The sequence below is a fragment of the Rhineura floridana genome, chromosome 7 (genome assembly GCF_030035675.1).
Source record: "Rhineura floridana isolate rRhiFlo1 chromosome 7, rRhiFlo1.hap2, whole genome shotgun sequence".
Lineage (NCBI taxonomy): Eukaryota > Metazoa > Chordata > Lepidosauria > Squamata > Rhineuridae > Rhineura > Rhineura floridana.
This window is the reverse complement of record NC_084486.1, coordinates 100783737-100803613: the sequence shown is the minus strand read 5'-3', so window position 1 is coordinate 100803613 and position 19877 is coordinate 100783737. Positions and strand designations below refer to the sequence as shown.

General features: G+C 41.1%; 2 protein-coding genes across 2 annotated transcripts in view; one reads left to right on the top strand and one right to left on the bottom strand.

Moving 5' to 3' along the window:
• ITM2C (integral membrane protein 2C) overlaps nt 1–7950 on the top strand; it is a 36239-nt gene extending 28289 nt beyond the window's left edge. The window contains exons 5-6 of the mRNA XM_061636718.1: nt 2949–3099; nt 4070–7950. Coding sequence (XP_061492702.1) covers nt 2949–3099; nt 4070–4161 — 243 coding nt within the window. The 3' untranslated portion in view covers nt 4162–7950. The remainder of the gene's footprint in view (nt 1–2948; nt 3100–4069) is intronic.
• Nucleotides 7951–11404: 3454 nt separating this feature from the next.
• Nucleotides 11405–19222, bottom strand: LOC133389692 (G-protein coupled receptor 55-like). The gene is made up of 2 exons (XM_061637720.1): nt 19163–19222; nt 11405–12367 (listed from the first exon to the last, which is right to left on the bottom strand). Exons 1-2 carry the CDS (start codon nt 19190–19192, stop codon nt 11405–11407), a joined length of 993 nt encoding a protein of 330 aa, XP_061493704.1. The 5' UTR covers nt 19193–19222.
• Nucleotides 19223–19877: the final 655 nt, after the last annotated feature.

Below are 19877 nucleotides of genomic sequence, written 5' to 3'. Positions count from 1 at the left end.
CTAGGATGACGTGTGCCTATTTCCTAATCTTCGTTCAGCAGTGTTGCAGCTGAGTTCTAAACTACCTGAAGTTCCCAGACCGTTGACAGCCCTATGTATGATGCATTGTACTACTCCAAATGGTTGGTTGCCCAGGGCATGGAGAACTGAAGCTGGGCTATTTCTGTCCAGGTAGGGTCATAGTCAATGCACTACCAGACTAATCTGCTAAAAAGCACCCCATGGCAGAGAAGTGACCCCTGCCTGTTGTGGCAAAGGTGGCTCAAGAAGCACCCCCAAGCTACAAATTTAATAATTCAACCCCCTCTAGAACAGGCTGAATAGCCACTCACCTCGATCTTGTTGGGGTTGAATTTCAATTTATTGGCCCTCATACATTCTTATTACTGTGCCCAGGCATTGATTTGACACCTCTTCCACCTCACCTGAGTTTGAGGAAAAGGAGAAATAAAGTTGAGGCTCAATCACATACTGATGACACCTGACTGAAAAACGTCCAGATGGCCTCACTCAGTGTTTTTTTTTGTAAACATTGAAGAGCACATAGGCCATAGAGCAGAATTCTGTGGGATTCCAAAGCACAAGTGCCAAGGAATCAAGTAAACTCCCTCCTGCCACAAACTCTTTTCTGGAATCATCTGGCCAAGCAGAAGCAGAATTGCTGCAAAGCAATGCCCCCACACTTCAACTCAAGACAGCCTCATCCAGAAGGAAACCATGATCTCTTTGCTTGTTTTTAAGGAGTGAGGATTGAATTGGCAAAATATGACTTATTTTGACACTCAGATCAGAATAAGGACACCTGTATACGATTGAGGACAGAGTGAGAGTCCCAAACTTAAAACAATACTCAAAACAAGGTATCTTTTTATTGTTCTGTACAAATATTGTTTGCTGGAAGCATGTGGGGTGAAGAAAGCTGTTGCCTCTATATTAAATCAGTTCTGTCAGCTTTCACCAACACGTTCAGAGCCATTTTTTGTGTCCATGCCTTTGCACAAGTGTGGGATTTCACTTCTGATTTGGCACCCTGAGATTCCCTGTTTAGTATTTCTTAACTACTTCTAGCCTCCTGTGGTTGCATCTGAACAACTGAGAAACCAAGAGACAGTGGAAAGAACTTCCCAGTGGTCTGGTTCTAAGTGGAAATGCAGCTTTCCCATTCTGCTGGGTGCTTTGCTTTAGGTTTTCTTTTTTAAAAAACACCCTCTTGAAACCTCTTCACTAGTGTGGGCATGCTGCTTCTCCACCTGCACCAGGGTTGTCTAGATTGCAGCCTTAGAGACAGAGTGGGATACAAAGCTCTAAAGATAGCAAGCAAAACTTGAAAGGGTTTTGATTAGATCTTCTCACCTTACTATGCTAGGCAGGGTAAACTTACAGGCTTCCTATAGACATCTGGTTGGTCACTGTGAGAACAGGATGCTGAACTGGATGGTCCTTTGGTCTGACCCAGCAAGGCTCTTCTTGTGTTTTAAACATAGGTTTTTCCAAGAAACCTGACTAGAACATTACTATTTCCCCTCAACTTTCTGTTGTTTCATTATTATTATCTTAACACCCCCCCCCACACATTTCCTCACAGAATCCCCAGAACAGGGCTCCTTTCCGACATGGGGCTTATTGTGCTTAATGGATTAAAATGGTAATGCTTCTGTCCCAGTTCCTCAGATTTCTTTCACACTGCAGTACCTGTTGCGTTAAGGAACCGTGGCTTTTTGGGCTGATATACCGGCATTTCGAGCAAATATCTTCTATGCTGCTGCAATGAACAACATCTTGTTTCATCCCTCACCTGCTTCTACACATGCACACTGCAGTTCCCCAAAAATTCACTGTGCAAATTAGTGTCTGGGCACAGGGGTGTGTGTGGGAAAAGGATAAAGGGAACAATGCTACCTTACACTGGAATACCGGTACAATTTTTGTCAGGCAAAAAAAAATTGCCACATGCCTAAATGGCAGGAAAGTGTTGCATGCTGGGTTGCCTGTCTTGTGAGTGGCTGCAGCTAGCACAAAACGCCCATGAACTTCCAGGTCCCCAAGCTTGCAAACAGATTATTTCTGAAATCATTGGTCACAAAAATTAGCGCTAAACTCCCACTATATTCCACTAGATTTCCAGAACTAGCTTTTACATCGTGTGAAAGGTCAAATAAATGTGCAAATTACCAGGTAAGAAATTGTTGGAATAACGGAATAAAGTGCAGTGTGAAAGCAGCCAAGATATAGGGGACATGCAGGTTGAGGAGAGAGGGGAAAGTTTCATTGTAGAAGCAGAAATCCTTGCACTGATGGAGCATGTTAGTTGGAGACTGCCTATTGATGATGATGATGATGATGATGATGATAATTCACCAACAATGTGCATTGCACTATATTGAGTAACAGAAGAAAAGGTAGGTCCCTGCCACGAGGAACCTACAAGTTAAATGTGGACTGGGGGGAGAGTGGACCATGTAAGTTAATCAGTATGAGGGAGAAAGGTGGAGGCCCTTTGGGTCTATGTGGTATTTCTTCTTACCTTTTGATTTATAAAAAGCAATTAAGGCCATGTAAGAAGACTTCACCCAATGTCTGTTTGCATGGATAGATTTTCTTCAGAAAGCTTACAAAATAACCATGTTCTATATCTCTAATCTCAAATGTGCTGCTATTCCTGGCTGGTTTTGAAAGTGCCAATAAATCCTTGGATGATGGACATGATTGAATGTTGCTTGATCCAACATCTTGAGGTCCTGATTAGTCATTTCTAAAGACAAATGCTCTTGGAGGTCACTGATTCATAGGGTCGCCATAAGTCATAATCGACTTGAAGGCATATAACAAGAACAACAAAAGAGTGAAAATAATGACTGTAAGAAGGGGCTCTTTCCCCCTGAAATTAAAAACTCATAAAATTATCTCCGTAAACTGTAAATTCTGTGAATTTAATTCTGTGATTTCAGAAAGGGGCATACCTGCCACAAACCTACATAATCCAGGAGGAGATGATAGTGACAGAGCATATCACTGACGTGTATGAGCTTGGCATCTTTGTATATCCTCTGTGCCATAATAAAGAGACCTACATGCTGAAGCGCAGGACTGCAAGAAGACGTAAGTTCTTGTTTGTGCTACACTATTTGCTGTTTGTGCTACACTATTCAGGTGGGCTGTGAAGTTGGAGCAGCATTTTATTTTTGAAATACCACCGTTGGTAACTATTTTATTTAGATGTTTATTAATTACCTGTGCTCTCTGGGTGGTTTGCAACAGTAATAATCAAAAATTAGAACAATAAAATCAATAAAAATAACCTCATAAAATCTAACACAAGCTGCATAAAAATCTTCTACAACAGCATTGAAAGCCCAGCTATGAATAAATTGTTTCAACGTCTAAAATACACTAAGCATGTTTCTAAAAGGCATGGAAGAATGAACAAGACTTCACCTAGTGCCAAAAACAACTTAGTGTAGACATCAAGTGAGCTTCACTTGGGAGTGCATTCCATAATGTGAGTACCACCACCAAGAAGGCCCTGTCCCTGATATCTGTCCACCTCACTTCATTAGGTGAATGAACCAATGGAAAGCAAGATTAAGCAAGATTAAGATTTTGGTTCCAGAAGGTCATACAGTGCTACCATTTTTTAAGATAGCCACTACTCGGTACAACCCTCCCCAACCTGGTACCCTTCAGATGTTTTTGGACTACACATCTACCATCCTTGATTATTGGCCATGCTGGCTGGGACTGATAGGAATTGTCCAAAACATCTGGAGGCCATGAGGTTGGGGGAGGCTGCTAATTCACCTTGTTCATTCTCAATAGGAGACACAGTATGCAATTGTAAATGGTAGTCTTTATTGCTGTTGCTTCATGTATTTTTTAAAATACTAGCTTATTTCTTTAGTAGAGTAAATGCCTCAACAGAGCCCATTTTCAAAAATGGATTATTAGATTATTTTTGTGCTCTAACTTTGACATACTTTTGGATTGGTTGTATTACAACACTTTTCTTCTTTCCTTAAATGCTCCCTGCCCACCTTTACTTAATCTGACCTCTTTTTCTCCCTTCTTCCAGATATCCATCGGCGTGCTGCTGAAAAGTGTCATCACATTCGCCATTTTGAAAACACTTTTGTAGTTGACACAGCCATTTGCCAGAAATTGTGAGAGCTGCTTCCTGGATGTAACCCTCCTGGGCTTTGCCTCAACTTAACCACCCAGGCGCTTCTGCTCTCTTCTTGAGAGAATGTGTCTTAGTTTACCTCTTGCTCCTGTTGCTTGTATATTACTAATTTCTCGGGTCACATGTGGTCAAACACTGGGCCTTGGTGTCATTATACTGCATTTGCTTCTAACATTTACACTTTACTGGGATTAAATTTACACAGCAACCCCAAAATGTGAGTGTGGGGTTTCCCTAGTAAAAACTGGCACAATAGTCTCTCCTGGGAGAACGTGAGAAATGTGAAGATTGGGGGCTGGTTTGAATCCACATCCAACCAGAATTGATAGATGCACTTGGCCTTTCTCATTGGAGCTGGATGTAACAAGTGCCACTTCCTTGTAAGGGCACCCTTCTCAGCATGAAATAATGATTTGTATGAGCCAATGTAGTGTCAACAGAAAATCCACTGTAAAATTAATTCCCTAAATGGGAGAGAGTGCGATGCGTTGTTATGCCTGCAGCCCTACATAGAAATGTATGACTCTGTTAGGCTGGCTTATTCCTGGCTTTACTCTACATAGCATTTCTAGCCTTTTTGTGCTAGCCTGTCTGCTATTTTTCTCATTTTTCAGTAATAGGCTATGATGTACAATGTGCATGTACAATTAATCTGCATGCATGATTGGTCATGTTTCACAAGAATCTTCAGTGGAAGGAACAGCAAACTTTCAAATCCCAAGTTTGTAGACTAACAAGAACAAGTTATTCTAGGAGACCTTGCTGAGGAAGAAATAAAACTGGGTCTCCTTTCCCAGTCCCCAGATGTCTTTGCAGATTACCCAGATGGTGTGAGTGTGTGAATCTTTAACCTTAGAATCATACCCATTGAGTCTATGTATTAAGATGCATAGGCTATTTAGAGATATCCAGTGTGATGCCTTCCAGATGTTGTAGACTACAACTCCCATCAGCCCCAGTTAGTATGACCAATGGTCAAAAATTATGGGAGTTGTAATCCACAATAGTTGGAAGGCACCATACTGCCTACTCCTGGGTTATGTAATATATTCAGCAGGAGTCTCATAAAGGGTGGAGCAGGTCAATATTAGCTGAAGTGTGACATCAGAGCAACTTTGCAAGCATAACAGCCCAATGTCTCGTAATCTCACAGGGGTGAACAATGCACAGGTTTAGATTGGCTTAATTCCTAACTGCACTTCCAGCACAAATAATGTGAAAGTGGACTGGTGGTTGATATTCTGACTCATCAGTTTCCTTTCAAAGACACTGCCTTAATTTATTGATCACATCAATAAGCAGTTGTGCTTACTTGCACATTGTTTTCCCCAGTTATCTGTTTCCATTAGTTTTAATTGGAGTAACTCTCTTCGGTTACTGTGGCTGTTACAATGGACACCAACTCAATTTTGTCCCCTCATAAACTCCAAGTGAAACAGGGCCACTTCTCTTTTTACCATTGGATGGATGGTTACTGAGCTTCGACCAAAGGTTTTCGTTGATTGACTTATTTTGGGGATCTTATATGAATGTTTTCAGAAGATCATTTAGATTCATTTTTGGCATATTGTTGTGGTTAAAGGACTGCAGATGCAACAGCCAGATTGATCCCTTCTCTTCTCTTTCCCACACCCGCAAAGTCTTGCTTTATAGGGATAGATTGGTTGAAATGAGGAGGAGGAGCCTCATGCAAACAGGTAGGACCCTGGGTTACATTGTCCACTCACAATAAAAATAAAGAGAAAAGAATCAGTAGCATTGCATACTGGAGGAAGGAATGGCTCCCTGTTTCTCCTGCTGTATCTTAACCATTCGGTTTCTAAACATTAGAATCTGAGCAGTAGACTACAATCGAGGTTCCTAGACAGGTAAAACGAGAAAAGTTGGCTGCAGCTGGAATGCAGTTATGCCATTTTCTTTTTCTGTAGCAAGGGCCAAAGAGTGGTAGATGAGATGCATGTGCTATGAAGGCTCCTAGACATGTAGAATTCAGGGAATGTGAAGAGGGATACGAATGTTTGGGAAAAGAAACCACCATCTGTTGACCAGAAAGTTCACGCAGACTCTTGCAAATAAATCTAAATAACCTTCAAAAGCAGGATGGGTTACTTTTTTTAAAACTGGGCTGGGAAGATCTTGGAGGCACTACTTGGCAAACATTGCACACCTCCATTTATGGGGGATTACCCCTTGGTACAAGAGACTGTGATCAGCACAGTTTTTAGCACAAACTCCCTAAACTGTCCTTGCACAGCCAAATTCTTCCAGAAGATGACAGAAATAAAAGTTGTGGTTGTATTTAAACCATCCACTAACATACTGGAGATACAAATTGCATCTTCATGAAGTATCTGGACCATAGAGAGCATTAATGGATCAGTCCCTGGGAGAACACTGGTGCAGATTTTAGGGGAAGGAGATAGGATGCTTGCGTGAAGCTGGGAGAAAGAGAGGTGGATGCTGAAGGACAGATTGCTTGTGAGAAGGTCTGTGGAAGGTTGTCTCCTTGAGCAGATAGTTGGAGAGAATTGTGGTATCATTGAGCAGCTCCCAGTTTACAGAAGCCTCTTGAGTTGGGAGCCTGTCTCCAGGGGTGTAGTCGCCCAGGGCCTCAGGAGCAGAGTCCCCAGCAGGGTCCCTATCTCCAGCATCCTGCGAGCCAATCAGCATGAAAGGGGAATGTGTTAGCCACTGAGAAGAGTCTTCTAACTTATCCTTTCCTGCTGATTGTTGCCAATCAGAATGAAAGGTGAGTCAGCCACTGAGATGACTCTTCTCAGTACGTAACACACTCCCCTTTCATGCTTATTGGCTCCTAGAGATGTCTGTTGTTGTGGGAGAAGGCATTAAAAAGGCATTCTCAATCTAGCAGCAAAAAAGGGGGAAGGTGGCTGTGACTAACATGAAGAGACCCTGCACTTTGAACTTGCTGCTACGCTACTGCCTGTCTCCATTTAAAAAGTGTGTGTGCATCTCAATTTGAATTTCAGCTGCTTATGAACAAGGCATAGGGTAGCTATGTATGAACAAATGGCTGTACAATGTCTGCTTTAAGTGTTCCGGTGGTGTTAAGTGTTCCTGAGGTGGTTGCCTGGACTGGTCTGTCACTGTGTTGTTGCAAATCCACCCAAATGCGCTGCATGACAGCTTTGCTTGGCAAATTATATGGCTTAACCAGCATTAATAATAACGAAGTGCCTAAAGTCTGGCTGCTGCAAAATAAAAAAAGGGGGGGAACCAAAACAATGTGATTCCATTAAAAGTAGTTACAACATGGAAGCTTATAACATATAGCCATCCTTGATGCTTTTTTACCTTTAACCTGCCCATGCAAACAGAGGTTTCAGCTCCTATTGAGCTGTACAGTGTCCTTGGTTATAGGCAATGTACAAATTCCTATTGATTTTTATTGGAATTTCACCTGAAGAGTACAGGTTCTAAAGGGAGCATCATACTGTTTGTTCAGTGAGCATTGTGGCAAACTAATAAATAGAAGTCTTGCATTTGCTACCTGCCCTCAGGTTGGAAATCCAACCTTTTCATGTTTGCTTCGTTGTGCATGTTTTACACTGGTCGTTCATCTTGTTAATTTTGTGCAAAACCTGAATTATAAGGATAAGGCCTTAGGTCTTTGCTAATGTTAATTCAAAGAGTCAGAACATCAGTTATATGGGGGAGAAGGGAAAGAACATTAAATGCTTTATATATTTTGTCTGAAAGAAATCTTACCTTTTCGGAAAAATGAATAAGATAATAAAATATTTTACTTCTGGTTTCAGTTCGTTCTCTCTCTCTCTCTCTCTCTCTCTGTGTGTGTGTGTGTGTGTGTTCGTGTGTTCCTGAAGGATTATAGCTGGCTTCAGGTGTTCCAAAGAGAGTTAATTAAATGTGGGGAAGATAGTGGGGGTGACCAAACTAGATCCTCCGAGCCCCAATTTTCATTGCCTTCCAAATGTGGAAGGAGACCGTCTGAAGTGGGGGGCTTTTGTATCTAGAAGCTCCCTGCATATTTCAGAACCTTGGAAAATCCAGCAACTTCAAAGGGACTTGCTGTAACTGCCAATCATCCAGGGTTCCAAGTAGGAGGGAGCCAATGAACATGCAGCGGCTTCCTTTTCATAGATGCTCCTACTTCCACCGCATGAGGGGCAATTGATGGGGATGCAATGGCATTTCCCCCTCTAAGTAATTACAATTGTTTGGAAGGAATGTCCAAGTAGGTCTATGAATTCAGGACACTGTCTTTTGAACATCTCTTTGGCATCAGAAAGATTCCAGAGTGATCCAACAGATATTTCAGCTAGCTAGATAACTTGTATGTGCTGTTTATATCCAGAAATGGAGAATGAGATAAGGCTTCATTTTCCAGTATTAAAACTAGTTCGTGGTGAACACCAACACAAATCTTGTATAGGCGGGTTCTCCTGATGCAGCTCTAGTTATTACATGGATGGGCCCTAATTCACATCTAGTCATGTGCAACATCTTGTGGCCTTCTCTATCTTATTTATTATTTATTTATTTTATTTATTATTTGGTTTATATCCCGCTCTTCCTCCCAGCACATCTTCATGTGTTATTTTCATTAGTGTCATCAGTGCACATGGTACATTACAGAGTTCAAGAGGACGGATTCTCTCTACAAGCAGCTTACAATCTACACAGCACGGGGAACAACAGAGGAAGGGGACAGGAACAGAGACAAGTAAATGGGAAAAGAAGATGGAAATGTTGCAGTGACATGTATTTAGGCTTACAGTCTTAACTGCAGTAGAGCATGGACATTAGAGGGTTGTGCCAAAGGCTTTATAGAAAAGGTGCATACTATGTGATTTGAAGAAAGTAGAGATGGTATCTCCAGTAAATGCATTCCACCAGGTGAGTGGCTTTAGATGAGTATTGCATTACAGATGTAGATCTAGAACATCAGAGAAGGGCTATAGCTCATTGGAAGAGCATCTGCCTTGCATAAGGAAGGTCCTAGGTTCAAACCCTGACATCTCCAGATAGGGCTGAGAGAGATCTCCGCGTTAGATGGAATAATGTATAAGGCAGCTTCCTATATTTCTAACATCTGCATATATGTTATCTTTGCCTGTGGAAGATGACATCTACAGCTACCTGGGCCATACAGAAGTCATGGGGTGTTCCTTTTTTAGTTAATCTTAGGTGTACCCCTTTAGAACATACCAAATTTGTTTGTTAAGCCAGTATAAATTTGTAAGACTTTTCAGTTTTGAGGGTTTTAACATTTTTGTTTCAATCAAAAGTGGATGGGGGGCTTCTGTTTCCTGTGCGGGATATGGCCTGACCATACCACCTTTTTTTCATAAGACTAAATAAACGGGGATGGGAAAATTTAAGAATGAAAGGTTAACCCTCCCCATGTGCTGCCACTGCCCCCCAACTGCATCACCACATGCAGCAATTAGGCTTAGGAAAAATGGTCCTGTGTGCTGAAATGGGATGTTTGTATGCTGCCTCAGCTACACGGACATTTGGCCTTGGCCCTGCCCACAGCTCCTATGTGGCCACAAGAAGGTTACCTGTGAGCAAATGTGGCCCTTGGGTTGAAACAATTGCTAGTAGAGACAAGAAAATGATAGTCCTTGTTATGGGTACCTTTTAACAAAATAAGTTGCTTAACTTTTAATAAGACGTCTCCCAGCATCTTGCATCATTGCTCACAATAAGTGTGTACTGTAGGAGGAGTAAATGAACTGCAGCACAAGTGCTGAACTTACGTAATTTCATCACCTAACAGCCACCTAGTTAGCGCTTTGTTCTGAATGTCATGGGCAGCTAGAAGTACAGTTCCTCCTGTTTGAAAAAGTACTAGTAGGGCACTACCTTTATTAGGACCAACTGAAAGGTCACAAAAATGCACAAAGGTCCAAAATGTGGCTGCGAGACTGCTCACTGGGGCAGTTATCACCAACAAGTCAGCCCGTTACTGAAATAATTGCACTGGCTGCCCATTTGCTACTGGGCCAAGTTCAAGGTTCTAGTTTTGGTGTACAAAGTACTATACAGCTTGGGACCAGGATACCTGAAAGACCATCTTATCCCTTATATACCCAGTCAATCACTGCACTCTGCAGGTGAGGGCTTCCTGTAGATACCATCTTATCAGGAGGTCAGTTCTGCACAACATAGGAAACAGACGTATAGCGTAGCAGCACCTACACTGTGGAATTCCCTCCCTTTAAATATTAGGCAGGCTCTGTTATCTTTTTGGCGCCTATTGAAGACTTTCCTCTTTCAACAAGTCTTTAAAGTTGAAACCTATCCCAGTCTGTGTCTGTGTTGGAATTGCTTTTAATAAGGTTTTTTTTAAAACAATATGTTTTTAAACCCTTTTTAAAAGATATTTTTAAAGCTTTTTTAAAAAAAAGTTTTTTAAGTTGTTTTGTTTTAATGTATTTTAAGGTCTGTTTTTATGATGTTTTGATGTGTGTTCAGCGCTTTTGTTTGCCACCCTGGGCTCCTGCTGAGAGGAAGGGTGGGATATCAATCAGTCAGTCAATCAATCAATCAATCAATCAATCAATAAAAGTAGTGAGCAAGCTTTCGAATCCCACAAAAAGCCTCATCTAATGTGAGTCTTAGTGACTTGTAATTGTGAAACAACCTGGTAAGCCAAAAGAAAAGGGAAACTGCCACTTCATCATTTTATTTCAGAGCAAAGTAAATGAGTTGCAAGTGTAAAGTACATCATGTGTCTGGCTATTCAACTATTCTTTGCAAATTAGGAAAGATCCTGATTAAATACAGCAAACTGGATGTATCCATTGACTTTAATAATGTGAATTCCCCAGTTTTTACCAATAAACCTGTGATAGTGTAGTCCATTCAGGGCCAATGATTAAAAAATTACACACAATTGTAGTTACTGTAGCTTTTGTTACTGTGCTAATTTCAAATACAGGAGGGAAGTGGAGGACAGCTACCTTCTCACCCTCCTAAATGTGGGCTCTAGTTTGATTTCCAGGAAGCCTAGAACATTCCATCTGGTTTCAGCGGCCAACACAAATTTGGATGTGTCTATCACACGGTTTGTTATTTAGGAATTTATACACCACATTTCAAAACAGTTTTCTTGAGGCAGCTTACCATACATTTAAAACCAGCAGTGAATTTAAGTGCACTTCAGAAAACCAGTTTGTTCAGAGGGGAGAAATTTCAGTCTTACAGTAACACATCGAAAATTGTTGTTCTCTGAATAGTTTAATCAAGAACGTTACTCATGCATGTGCTCCTCTCAATTGAGGCAAGTTTCATAAATTCCTTGAAGACAAAATAATAGCAGATTGCATCCAGAAAACAGTTGAGGTTAGCCCAGCACAGGCTGATCTGAACAAATATGCGAATGATCTCCTGACTATCACTAAGTATTTGATGCTTCACCAAATAATATAACACCAGTGCCACGTGGAAAGGGGTGAAGCAGACAAGAAATGTAGTTAAGTTTGCTGTGATTATATTGATTGGTTTGTTTCTGTTTGTGAGGGGATCATCAGGCTTTTGGTTCCCACGCAAACATATGATGATTTGGATTGTGCAGAAGATCATAGCTGTCATGCAAACAAGAAAAGCTGTCTCCAGGGTGATGAGCAAGGTTGTGTTTTTCCAAATATCTTTAGAAAAGCCATAGAAACAAGTCTTGAGGTCTCCATGTTCATGTAGTTGATAAGTACATGCAGTTCCTGCCCACACCCCAGCTGAAATGATAGCACAAATTATGGCAGCTTTCTTGGGAGATCTCAGGGTAACAGCTACAAAGGGATGAAGGATAGCAATGTATCGATCCACACATATACATGCAGAGATGAGGATGCTCCCATACATGTTCACAAAGTACAGGCTTTCCAGGAATGAGCAAAACGCACCCCCGAGACCCCACTCTCTCTTATGATAGGAAATGATTTTAAAGGGAAGAGCAAAGAGCATCAAGGTATCTAAAATCATCAGCGACACCATGTAGATAATGGGTTCTGTCATTTGCCTGATCTTGTGGAAGGCAAACCACACAGCCATGCCATTGAACAGCAGTCCCAGGATAAATGTGGGAATGTATATAGCTATTTGGAAAAACTCCACGTAAGGTTGAATAGGTAAGTAGGATTGATTTGTGTTCACTTGAGTAGAACAGTTGGCTTGAAGGCTGCTTATCTCCATCGACTCAGTTTCCTTCAAAAATAGGAAAAGACAATGAATGGTGCAGGTTATTGGACAATAGATTGTTTAAAAAATGAGTGATTGGTTCCCAGTTGAAAACTTATTTAAGCCACAAACTCACTGGACAGCATCAGGAACCCACTTTCTTTCCCATATGTAATACAGGGTAATAGTTATACAAAGGTTGCTGTAAGGACTGAACCAGTTAGGAATAGTGGTGGAGGCTAGCCTGGCTTCTATGAGCCATTAGCATCAGCATGGTTCTAACTGGGTATGTGGTCTGTAGGTGTCTGCCTCTCCTAACCTTTGTGTTCCTTCTGCTGGCTTATAGATCTTTGAATCTACAGGGACCCTACACCTGAGTAGTCAACGTGGTAACCTCCAGATGCCATTGGAACTCCAGCTCCCATCAGTCCTAGACAGCATGGCCAATTGTCAGAGATGATGGAAACTGTAGTCTAGCAACATATGGGGGGCACCACATTGGCTACCCCTACTGCCCTGTACTGTGCAGAAGCCAGTGTGCCACAGGGCATTGATACTTGGAGCTAGGAAGAGCAGGATCAAATCCCACCTTTACCATGGACTCATCATGCCCCTTGGTGCATCAGGCCCTGCAATGGGACACCGAAAGGCTTGATAAGGGATTGATAGCACTGCAATCCAGTTTTGAATTTTAGCATTCATATTTAGCTTAAAGCTATTAAACTTCAACAGACTTTAATGTTTTAAGATGTTTTTTTAAAAAACATACTCTGAGCATTTGGAGCTTCACGTTTTAAACTCCCTTCAATTATTGTGGACACTAAACAAGGGAGATGTGTGCTTTCTTGAACTAATTTTTATGCATTCAATTTATTGTGGAGCATTAATGTTCATGTTCAGTGTGGGATAGTAGTTAGAGTGTTGGACTACGACCTGGGAGACCAGGGTTCAAATCCCCACACAGCCATGAAGCTCACTGGGTGACCTTGGGCCAGTCACTGCCTCTCAGCCTCAGAGGAAGGCAATGGTAAACTCCCTCTGAATACCGCTTACCATAAAAACCCTATTGATAGGGTCGCCATAAGTCGGAATCGACTTGAAGGCAGTCCATTATATATTATATCTGAGCATTTACAGTTTGTCATTCTACATTCACTGTTGCACGGGGGTGCTGTATGTGTGTGCTATGCCCTTGGAAGCTGCCTTCTAGAACTTTTTTTTAATGTTGAGCTGAAATGGTTGTGGCTTGGAAACAGAAATGTGACCCTGATGTGCGACATGGAATATGGTGCTTGATGGATTGTGTTTTTGTTAATATTTTGTTGCCGAACAGAGATGTGATCTTGAGCTGTACTCTGAAACCACTTTAGCTTTCGCTAGGTATTATTATTCTTTTTTCAGAATACACCATGGCAGACTCTAACTAATGCCTTGATGGACTGGCTGAGAATGAGAATTCCATGTATGCTACCTTGAGTTCCATAATGGAACAAAGGCCAGACATAAATGTACTAAATAAATACATTCATAAATAATTCATATATTCACCAACCTGATGCCTTACAGATGTTTTGAACGACAACCCCCATCAGCTGCAGGGATTGACTGTGCTGGCAGGGGCTGATGGGAGGTGTAGTCCAAAACATCTGGAGGGCACCAGGTTGGCGAAGGCTGACTTACATAATCAGTAATGTAAAGTACTGGTTAATAACTATAAAACCTAAACAGCGTGAGATCAAGTTACTTGAAGGACCTTATGCGAATCTGTCCATCCTTTAAGATGGGCTATTGCACCCCTCTTGTCTGTCCGATGCCTTCTGAGGCATGATTGGTGACAAATACAAGAGGGCTGTTTTTCCTGTGGTGGCATCCCATCTGAGGAACTCACTGCCTCAAGAGGTTAGGCTGTCTTCCTCTTTATTTGTTCTGCTGGGAATTGAAAGCATTCTTTTTCAAACCAGCTTTTGATTCTGTTGTTTGATGTATTAATTGTTGGTGATGCTCTTTGTGTTTTTGCTTTCTGCTGCTGTTGTTAGTTTGAAAATTCGTTGTTTTTATATTTGTTGTTATATTGGTACACCACTATGAGGAACTTCTTTGTGGAGGGGAAAATGGGGCCTGCATTAAAATACATAAAATAATTATTTTTATATCATTCTTATTCTTGTTGAGTTGTTCTTATTTTAGAATTTGCTGCCACAAAACATTGCAATGGCAACTGGTTTTAAAGGGGGATTAGGCAAATTGCTGGAGTAAATGGCTTTATGCCGTCTCCAGGATCAATTAGCATCACTCGGATTACCAACTGATTACTGTTGGGAACAAGATGTTGAATCAGAGGGATCCTTAGTCTAATGCAGCAGGGCTCTTCTCATGTTCTTATACTGATTGAATAGAGTTTAATTGTGTATTTTTATACTTTCTACAAGGTTCAGCATACCTAATGAAGTGCAAAAACAAAGTTATAATATTAAATAAGCATGCTATGTAGTCCTAAAAACTATAGAGCAGAAAGGTATAAACTGAATTTACTCCTGCTGGTGAGACGAGACTACATAAACCATCGAAAAACAAAACAGCAAAATGCTTCAGTCAAGACATATAAAGAAAATTGATTGCAAAGCGTCTTTCTGTTTTTGGTAAAGTTCTAGCCTCAAAGGACCCTTGCAAGCAAAGAACAGATAAGACGAATCAGAACATTCATTATGAGTGCAATCATCCTATCAGATATGCATGGGCACATTTCATTTACTTGAATAGGATTTATGCATGAATAACTATGCACAGGAACACACAAATGATCCTCATCTAGTGATATGTTGTATAATTGCCAGTGCCTAGGTGCCTCTGAAATAAAGTAGTGCTGTTAGCTCTGGCAGCTCTTATCCCCTATTCAGGATGGTGGAACTGGAATGCTAAAATCAGTTCCTCTAAACCTTCCAAACAGGTGAGCATCACTGTCAAAGCTGACTTTGTCAACCATCTCACCATGGCTGTACCTACAGCATCTGATATAACTCTGGATATTCCACACAAAGCACCTTTTGTGCTCAGGACCAGTAGGAAATGCAAATGCACAAGCACTGTTGCGTATGTTATGCAGCTACACAGAAACACACACAGAAACAGGAGCTGTGCATGTACTTCCCAGGGCTGAACTGCAGTATCTGGTATCCAAGCCCACATATGAAGTCCCTGGATCAAGACAGATATTGGAGATAAAGCAATAAAGATGTTAAGCTTATTTGCATACAGTAGGGCCCCACTCATATGGCAGGTTACATTCTAGACCCCCGCTGTAAAGCGAAAACCGCTGTAAAGTGGAACTCATTGAATAGAATGGCCCGCGATGCCTGAAAACCGCCGTAAAAGCAGAACAAGCACCGTATGAGTGGGGCTTTAGTCTAATTGCGTCTAATTGAGACCGCTGTATTAGCTGTAAAGCGAAGCGCCGTAAAGCAGGGCCCTGCTATATTAAAATCCTGCTTATGTAACAAGCAGTATTAAAGCTCATAGCACTTACCATAAATTCACTCTTCATAGACACAGCCAGAACACGTGGATAATGCTCAATGATCAGCAGTAGGTACTTCTTTATAAAGCCTTTCTGGAGCTGATTAAATGCCGCATCCCAAATGCAGATGCTAACTTCCTCCAATCAATATTCTCAAAACAAACATATACCTGCACATTTAATTAGCTTGATGTCATTTGTGGAAAGCTGCAGCTCTACTCTGTCAGCTCCAGCTAATGTTTTCAACTCATATTTCTTTGAACTCACCATACTTCCGATGTGGGTTTTTAAGGTATTTGTGTATAACTGTTTTATCTGGCTCTCACATTCTCCACTCTTCAGTATGTGGTAACACTGGCATTAAAATGAGCACAGAGGAAATGTTATTTAACTAGCATAATTTACTTCATTTGCAGCATGCATGACACTTCTCAGCTTGACCATGATTAGTGAGTGGGAAGTGTGCTTGCTTGAAACGTCTCCAGACACCTTGCTGTAGCATCAACTACAGAGTAGCCCTGCCACTGCCACTATATTGCACTGAACTGAAACAGCACCCCTGCTTAACTTCTGTTGTAAATAGTGAACGAACCATTAGAAAAGAAGCAAGCATGCAATGAACAGGGTGTTACCTCTTTTTCTCTTGCACTATTGGAAGTGATATAGAACTGATTTGTGGCACACCCACACATGTTGAACCTAACTGATCTCTGGAATGAGCGGGGACACAAGCTAGATCTGTAATGCATGGTGCATGCACATAACTGGGATCTCTGTCTTTTTTAAAGTTGTAAAAGGAGAAGGGCTACAACTGATATTAAGAAAAAGAAGTGGACAAAATGCATGGCCATATTTTTATAACTGTTCCCAGATTTCTTGCACATTTACAGAATATTTAGTGTATTTGGTGCAAATGACTGCACATTCTATGAAAGTATTGTTGAAAATGGGGTCAAAATAGGTGTGAACTTTATTTCTCAATGGGAAAGTCAAATCTCTAATGCACTTTGAGCAATTATTAGTCATTTAAGAAACACGTCCTTCTGTTTCAGGAAACCTATACATATGATGAATCTGCTGCTTTTACCTCCCAAAAAGTACAAGAGGGCAGACTATGATGGAATCATTCAGTACATGGATATGTGAACTGAATATTAATTTTAAAAGGCAGTGTCAGAACTGAATATACTAAAAAAATAACATTCTGGTCAATGTTACTTAATAAATGAATGGTTAAATATCAGTTGATACACAGTGGACATATGCATATGGCCAAACTATAAGATGGTGAACAAACAGCACCAGTGATATTAGTTCTTCCTGATGAAGTATGAAAATCCACACTCAGCATCAAGTACGTTTGACTTTACTAGACCCATGAAAAGACTTAAAATTCAGCAGTAACTCCCACTTGTAAATGGTTGTGAAAATGCTGCTAGCTTTATTTTACCAGTGGGCAGGATTTTCCACTCGCCATGGTAGTTACTTCTACTAAATACTGTGGACATTTCCCTTGAGAGTTAATCTTTAATTAAAATTCATAAAATTTATTTTAGCTAGATGTGTACATGAGGACAGTTTCAAGCTATTCTTGATACCTGTTCTACATTGTTGTCTCCTGGATCTGAATTGTTTTATTACCCATATTTCAACAATCCTAAGGTGCAGGTAACTGCAGAAAACAATTTTCAACATTTTATTAAAATTAATGAGCAGTCATAGAGCCAATACTAGACAGAACTTTCAAATGCAGAAACAGAGTTTCAAATTTAGTGTTTTTCAATGGAGGAAGCTCAAGCATTCATTATGTGAATGATCAAGAAATGATAAAGCGATGGTCATGTAATTTAACTTGGCCTTAGAGGCAGTGTGGTGTAGTAGTTAGTGTTGGACTATGACCTGGGAGACCAGGGTTTGAATCCCCACAGCCATGAAGCTCACTGGGTGACCTTGGGCCAGTCACTGCCTCTCAGCCTCAGAGGAAGGCAAGGGTAAACCCCCTCTGAATACCACTTACTATGAAAACCCTATTCATAGGGTCGCCATAAGTCAGAATCCTGGATGGGGTTGCACTCCCCCTGAAGGAGCAGGTTCATAGCTTAGGGGTTCTCCTGGAACCATCTCTGTCACTTGAGGCTCAGGTAGCTTCGGTGGCACAGAGTGCCTTCTACCAACTTTGGTTGGTGGCCCAGCTACGCCCCTATCTGGACAGGGATAACTTGGCTTCAGTTGTCCATGCTCTGGTAACCTCCAAGTCAGATTACTGCAATGCACTCTACGTGGGGCTGCCTTTGAAGGCGGTTTGGAAACTGCAGCTTGTGCAAAATGCAGCAGACACATTGGTAACAGGGACCAGACGGTTCAAACATATGAAACCGGTTCTGGTCCACTTGCATTGGCTTCCTGTATGTTTCCAAGCTTGATTGAAAGTGCTGGTTTTAACCTATAAAGCCTTACATGGCTTGGGACCACAATACCTGATGGAATGCCTTTCCCAACAAGAACCCACCTGTACACTACGCTCAACATCCAAGGCCCTCCTCCAGATGCCTCCTCCGAGGGAAGCTGGGAGGCTGGCAACAAGGGAGAGGGCCTTCTCAGTGGTGGCCCCAAATTATCTCTCTGACGAGGTGCACCTGGTGCCAACAGTTATCTTTTTGGCACCAGGTCAGGACTTTCCTCTTCTCCCAGGCATTTTCGCATGTGTTTTTAAATTGGTTTTTTTTTAAAAAAAAGGGTTTTTAATTTGTATATTTGTTGATGTTTTTAATTGTAAACCGCCCAGAGTTTTGGCTATGGGGCGGTATACAAATGTAATAAATAAATAAATAAATTGAAGGCAGTCCATTTCCATTTTAGTTGTAACAGATTCTGAATCTAGAGTTACTAGCAGATCTATTTCCTTCCATTGCCCTTTCCCAGTATTACACAGCAATCAATCCTGTTTACTGGTTGTCAATCCTTTCCTCCACTTGTTTTCCTTTTATACAATTCTGATCTTATGATCACCTTTCAAGTGTTTTCTTTTATCATGCAGAATGAGCGCATTCCATATTTTGTTTTATGGCTGAATGCAGGCAAGTTAGTTTTGAGATTAGTCTACTCCACTCCCATTTGATAACACACCTTTATGTGGGCTCTTCAATGTCTGCCATATAGCACTCAAAAGGTTACAATTTCATACAAGTGCTCTGTTGCTGCAGATCTTATCTGGTATGGGGAACAAGTGATCTAATTTAGTTTGTGTGGGTTGAGCAGCCCCAATTCTGGATGTTTTGGAATAAAATAGGATGCAAGACTTTTCTAACCTCATTGGTGGTGTTCCAGTAGAGAATCATTCCAGGGTCTGCATCAATGATCACCAAAGTTCAGCTTCTGAGACGTAAGGGTCACCATTCTGGATAGCTACCCTCCTTCCATATTTCCAAAGGTTCATATGGTAGTTGAGACTTTCTCCGTAGCTGGGAATGAGAGGGCCAAGATCCAATCAAACAGAAAATGACCCACTGACAGCTTAAGGCATTGTCAAGCCTGGTACCACCATGACAATTGCCAATGCATACAGAAATAAGGAACTGCGGCAGGGTGTATCACACAAACTTTGGGCCAACCAGTATCATACACTAGCAGCTTATGGAGTGTCTGCAGGGTGGCACAGAACTGCATCCAACGCCCAACCTGTTTTGGGTTCAAGGCAATTAAGCATTTAGAATGGTCCCAAGCTTATATTGCAGGGTACACATCAATTCCTTATTCTACCTACGTTGTTCAAACAGGATAAAAAATTGTTATCAAGCTGAGCACAAGCTTTAGTATGTTACCTCTTAAGCTAGTCTGACTGCTCCCTCCCATAACCTTTAAAATAATTGCAAATATTCAAACTTGTTTTAAATGGACCACCTGGAGGCTATTAAAGTTTTAAATAGCATTAAAATGAAACCAAAGTTTAATTGTAAACTTAATGTTTTAATGAAGTTGTAAGTATGAAATAGTATCCACCCTCAAAGACTGTCATGTATTACA

What these genes read in the sequence shown, in the direction of transcription:
- LOC133389692 (XM_061637720.1), bottom strand. Translation starts at nt 19,192, where the DNA reads ATGATTCTCTACTGGAACACCACCAATGAG. An exon ending in ACTGGAACACCACCAATGAG is followed by an intron (nt 12,368 to 19,162) that starts GTTAGAAAAGTC and finishes CTATTTTTGAAG; the next exon opens with GAAACTGAGTCGATGGAGAT.